The 5,643-nt window shown below is 43.4% G+C and overlaps 2 protein-coding genes across 2 annotated transcripts in view; one reads left to right on the forward strand and one right to left on the reverse strand.

Annotated features, from left to right (window-relative positions):
- Window positions 1-3,508, forward strand: part of tjp2a (tight junction protein 2a (zona occludens 2)) — a 22,755-nt gene extending 19,247 nt beyond the window's left edge. The window contains exons 19-22 of the mRNA XM_019888744.1: window positions 116-216; window positions 771-926; window positions 2,200-2,360; window positions 2,463-3,508. Of these exons, the coding sequence (XP_019744303.1) occupies window positions 116-216; window positions 771-926; window positions 2,200-2,360; window positions 2,463-2,619 (575 nt within the window). The 3' untranslated portion in view covers window positions 2,620-3,508. The remainder of the gene's footprint in view (window positions 1-115; window positions 217-770; window positions 927-2,199; window positions 2,361-2,462) is intronic.
- Window positions 3,509-3,683: 175 nt separating this feature from the next.
- Window positions 3,684-5,643, reverse strand: part of LOC109527079 (amyloid beta A4 precursor protein-binding family A member 1-like) — a 27,906-nt gene continuing 25,946 nt past the window's right edge. The window contains exons 12-13 of the mRNA XM_019888770.1: window positions 4,846-4,986; window positions 3,684-4,594 (exon numbers count right to left, since the gene is read on the reverse strand). Of these exons, the coding sequence (XP_019744329.1) occupies window positions 4,523-4,594; window positions 4,846-4,986 (213 nt within the window). The 3' untranslated portion in view covers window positions 3,684-4,522. The remainder of the gene's footprint in view (window positions 4,595-4,845; window positions 4,987-5,643) is intronic.

A 5,643-nucleotide genomic window follows, 5' to 3' on the forward strand; every position in this document is an offset into this window, starting at 1 on the left:
GATGTTTCCCTCCTCCAAATGATAAAAGCCATTTGAGCGTTGGATTTGTTTGCTAAATGGAACCTTGGCCAATTTGTACTCCTTTTAATGCGTGTTCCTTTTCATTGTCATTCAGACACAATCGACCTCAACTCGGCCAACGACGCGTGGTACGGAAGCGTGAAAGATTCAATTCGGGAGCAGCAAGACCGAGCTGTTTGGGTATGCGAGGGCAAGGTAAGTCCGACAGCCCAACAGCTGCATCGTGTTTCATTTCATGTTGCATTGTTTGGCCACTCTGAATCAGGGTACAAAAAGGGTACAAGTATTCAAAGTAAAAGTACAACTAATCCAATCCACTCACTCTTTCGGAGTAACAGTTCGGGACATTAACGTCCTCCTCAGCATGTCTAATGAGGGATGACGTCAGATTCTTTTGAGCGCTGTGACTTCCTTTGTGCATTCAAGACCTGCCAAGGTGCTCCCGTGCTCAACAAAAAAAAAAAAAAAAATTTACTGGGCGGTTTCCTCTCTTAACGGAAGGTTTTAAAAAAAAAAAAAAGACGTGACTCAGACTGGGTGAGGGGATATCTTTTCCTTCCGATTGGTGTCACTTGAGGATTACGTTTCACCGAAAGCAGACATGGTAGCCCATGAGTAATTCGTCGGGGGCCGCAAATCGTGCTGTGAGCCACAAAAGGGCCCGAGGAGCACAAGGCATGTTTGAAGCAAAATCCCTGAAATCTACCACAAATGCCGACGCTGTACCGTTCATCGCTTCCTGTTGACAGTTGGATGGTTCGGAGGAGGATCTCGATCTCCACGATGACCGAATGTCCTACTTGTCGGCGATGAGCGCAGACTACTTGAGCATGGACAGCCGTCTGACCAGCGACTACGACGACACGGCGGATGAGGGCGGGGCTTACACCGACAATGAGCTGGCCGTGAGACGAGGATTATATATATACATATACATATTTATTTATTTATTTATTTATTTATTCCCTCCACTGACATAACTATTCAGTGACAACTACAAATAGCTTTTCACAAAGTGTATGCGTTAATGACATAAAAGAAAGCATAGAGCATTGCGCTCAGTCAAGAAGGGTCGTTATTTCCTCTTACGAAAGCGTTTTCATCATTTTGTTGCCTCCGCTTCGCTGAACACCCCCCCGTCGGTAGATTTGACACTAAAATTCACCTTTTATGAGAGAAAAGTGGACGCGCAGAGGCCGAAACCACCGTAATTATCCGAAGCATCTTTTACTGTCCGCCGCAACGTCGTCGTTTCGTAACCAACACAATACGAGTCCCTGGCTGAGGTCAAATGGCTAATCGACTGTTCTTATTAAGACTTCAATCAATGCGTAATATTCCAGTGACGCTTATGGATGAGGCCCAATTGAATGTAGCCGGGCTATTTGTTTTACTTTCAGAAGATCGTCTTCATTTAAAGGGGACACATTGTGGAAAATGGACTTTTTAATCGCCATGTTACAAATATGTCTCTGGATTGCCTATACTGCGGGTTTTTTTCGGGCGGTCTGGCTCTTAAACTGCCATGATGGCCAGTCAGGGCATATATTTTGTATAGACAGACTGCTTTGTAATGTCATCAACGGGGACAGTCAAGGGGAAATGTTACCGGGGTAACTGAGCAGCTATAAAACGTAAGCTCATCTCATAATACCAACTCATAAATTTCTTTGTATATCCTCCCGCTGCATTGGTGTCACTTTTCCATTGTTTTGGAGGGACAATTGTTTCGATGATGTCAGCATTTAGATAGGAAAGAAGACCGCAAAAACAACGGAGCAGTGCTGAGCAGTCATGTGCAGTTCAAGGTCCACCCACCCAAAAAAAAAACACCTGACGAAATAAGGATCCTATAGACAAGACGGGCAGATGAATTTCTAGTCGCTGTATGATCGATACTCAATATAATTGAAGGAATAAAGGGCCTCAATCAATTTTTCACTTCACGCCCCCGCACAGGCGCCGTGCATATCACGAGCGCTGCTCTTGAGTGACAGTGACACCACTCAGTCACATTGCATTAAATCCATTTCGCTAAAAAACGCCTTAGTATACATGGCCGCTTTTTTTTTTTTTTTTTTTTTTTTTACAGATTCTCGTGGTACGTTGTAACAGGGTTCGACTGTACTTTAAAAAGGAAAAAAAAAAAAAGATTGATCCAGAAGGAACTCGTTGTAGTTTTTTTGTTTTTGTTTTTTTCTCTTCCTTAAAGTACTTCTGACATATCTGGGCCTTGTTCCTCTCTCCCCGCAGTTGGAAATTGCCCAGAAGCACCCGGACATCTATGCAATCCCGGTCAAATTGCCCAAACCCAATCTCAACCGTCCTCAGCCAATCGGGTGAGCTCGCCGCTCCATTGTCAGAAATAAGCAGCCTCCATTCGGCCGATGAAGCCGAAGAGCTTCCGTGACTGACCGCGAGCGTGTTTGTGCCTTGATCAGTTCCAGCTCCATTCCAGAGCCGCAGACTCCACCTCGGCAGCAGTATTCTGAGAGAGGAGCCCACGAAGGCGACGACGCCGAGTACCGCAGGCAGTTGGCAGACCACGCCAAGAGGGGCTACTACAACCCCCAGAAATACAAGGACACTGAGTTGTAGTCCCCAAAAAGGAGCCACTGTAATCAAGATTCCACACTGCTTTTGTCTTCCGGCCGAGGAAAGGCGCTGGACCGACGCAGCTTCACCGCGAAAACCTCTCGTGATTTTTTTTGGCTTGCGCTTCCTAGTGCATGTCAAGCTCAGACACATTTACATTAGCGTGTGTTGACAAACCAGGTGACCCATGCACAACCACCTGCCCCCCTCCCCCTTCCACCCCTGTCCTTGGTTATTCATCACTATTTTTCTCTGTATGTATTTAGCGTTGCTCTCATGCAATTACTTCAGGTCAGAGTCAAGCGCCTGATTTGGTAAAAATAATTGGACCTGGTGACCTACACGCCACTGCCAGGACAAGAAATTGTTTCTTTATGTAGCTAGCCGTTGACCTTTCTCTATTTGTTTTTTGTTTTGTTTTGTTTTTTACACATATATACAGTGTATTGTATGGCAATCAAAATTAAGAGAAATGAGGCAATTTGATTGTCGCATTTTGTCAAATCAGAGCCATTGTTTGTCAGTTTCTATGTTCCCTTGAATAGCAGCGCTCTTCCACATAGTTCGACACTAAGGTCAGTCGTGTGATTTCTTGTGTACGGCTCCCCACCTTGACATTGGAGGACACTGCGTACTGGGGAAAACAGCACATGCTCAAGTGCCTTGTCTTAGACGGCGGGTTGAAAATCAATACATCGTACAGTGACTGCAGATAATGGACTGAGCATCAGGCGCTCATAATGGTCGGCACCCAGAAAATCGGGAGTAGTTTGACATCATTTCCCTTTTTCACATCTGCTTCGGTTGCTGTGGAAGCATGTGTCCCTTTTGTCAATGAAAGAGTCTCATAAATATTTATAGCTTGTAGGTCACAAAGTGAAAAGCTGCAAAAGATGACAAAAACACTGAAATATTTTTTTAACTTTAATAATATTTTTCTTGGGGAAAAAAAAGTTTGCTTTTTTTCTGGTGCCAGTGGATTAAGTACTGTACGCTGGAACGTAGATTTGACCATCTTGAGTCAAAGTAACGTTTGGGTCGGATTTCTGGGAACAACATTTATATTCTGTCGTCAAGCTTCAGACAAATGATGTTGATGTGATGTATATTCTCTCAAGTCAAATCAATCGATGGTATGGGGTGAAGACAATCATGGTGGCTTGTTAGTTTCTTTTAAGTGTATGTTTTTCTTTCTTTTTTTTTTTTTTTTTAGTTTTTGTTGTCAGCACTGGGGGATTTCAAATAAATATTTTGTTTACGTTAAATATGTATGACAGTGTTTTGGTTTTGTTACTAGAGGAGTGTTTGTGTTCACTGTCAAAGGAATCATTAATACTCCCAAGTAGCATGAATCTGAGTCCAGATACCGGTTTATGGAGTCAATCAAACTGAACTGAAATCTTAAAATAGTGACTGCATCCAAACCCGGTTGTGTGTGTGTGTGTGTGTGTGTGTGTGTGTGTGTGTGTGTGTGTGTGTGTGTGTGTGTGTGTGTGTGTGTGTGTGTGTGTGTGTTTTTGCCTTCAGTTTATTTCGCAGAAATGAACATGCTTGTTTAACATTTGGGTTGCCCTGACAATATTAAGGTCCAACGTTATGCAGTGTACATTCAGCTATTACAGCTATTCAACCAAAAATAACATTTACTCTGTTTGCCGCCCTACATGTGCACAATAAGACCGTTGATTTTATCTTTGGTCCAACATACTGCACCACATCACGGGAGCCCGTGGCTCAACTGAATAATAAATAAACAAACGTGTTACGCTGTTGATGTCCATGTTGTTGTGCACTGTACAGATTAAGGCAATTAGCGTGATGTCCAACAGGTTGCGAAGAGGTGCAAGCTATTTAAAGGAGTGAAAGCCGGATGAAGAGAGAGGAGAAGCGGCGTGTGAAGGTGTGTTCATATGTAGACAGGTTGCTCCTGTGCTGTAAGCAGGCGGTACATGGCGGCAGGCATCGTCTTCATGTGGATCTGGAACCGAGACGGCCAACACGTTCAACTCCAACTCGGCACAAGCTGACTTAAACCGAAACAGGGCAACGTTCCATGTGTTTCGTTGAGACCGAAGACGTATTGCTTTATCTTTTAGCTCGTCGTTTCATCTCACGCGTTGTCATTACAACCAAAATTGTTTTGATTGTAGAAATGAATTGAATGATATAAATAATGTCCAGTTTTTTGAACAGAACTTGTGCAAAATAATAAATGAATAATCAACATACCTCTCCCATGGCGTTTGACAGGATCTGTACAATCCTCTCATGAGGCGTCGCCACGACACTCTGACTGTTGATTTCAATGATGCGGTGGCCGACGCGCACGCCGCCCCTCTCTGCGATTCCACCCCTCATTAGGCTACAGATCTGCCCACAAGGACAACACCAATGCATGCGTACATGAAACGACCTCCAAAATATTGGTGACACCTGGTTAAAATGTTTTTCAAATGCCGTTCCACCTCCAGTGTGTGCATGTGAGTGTCAACGCGCACAGCTGCAAGGAAGAGACCGAAAGGAGAAGGAACGAAGCAGCGTGACTGAATGCTGAAGACGTAAATAAGGATGAATGGTTAGGCTTGGTGTTACGGTGTAAAAAAAAACGACCATGTACAGGAAGCTGTTTTTTACCAGAAAAAAAAGACCATGGATAGTAAGGCGTTTTTAGCCGAAAAAAAAACGACCATGTATAGGAAGGAGTTTTTGGCCGAAAAAAACGACCATGTATAGTAAGGCGTTTTTAGCCGAAAAAAAAACGACCATGTAAAACGAAAAAAACGACCATGTATAGTAAGGCGTTTTTAGCCGAAAAAAACGACCTTGTATAGTAATGCGTTTTTAGCTGAAAAAAACGACCATGTATAGTCAGGCGTTTTTAGCCGAAAAAAAAACGACCATGTAAAAAGAAAAAAAAGACCATGTATAGTAAGGCGTTTTCAGCCGAAAAAAACGACCATGTATAGTAAGGCGTTTTTAGCCAAAAAAAACGACCATGTATAGTAAGGCGTTTTTAGCCGAAAAAAA

This window comes from Hippocampus comes, unplaced genomic scaffold (assembly GCF_001891065.2).
Source record: "Hippocampus comes isolate QL1 unplaced genomic scaffold, H_comes_QL1_v1.1 scaffold347, whole genome shotgun sequence".
In the NCBI taxonomy this organism is placed as follows: domain Eukaryota; kingdom Metazoa; phylum Chordata; class Actinopteri; order Syngnathiformes; family Syngnathidae; genus Hippocampus; species Hippocampus comes.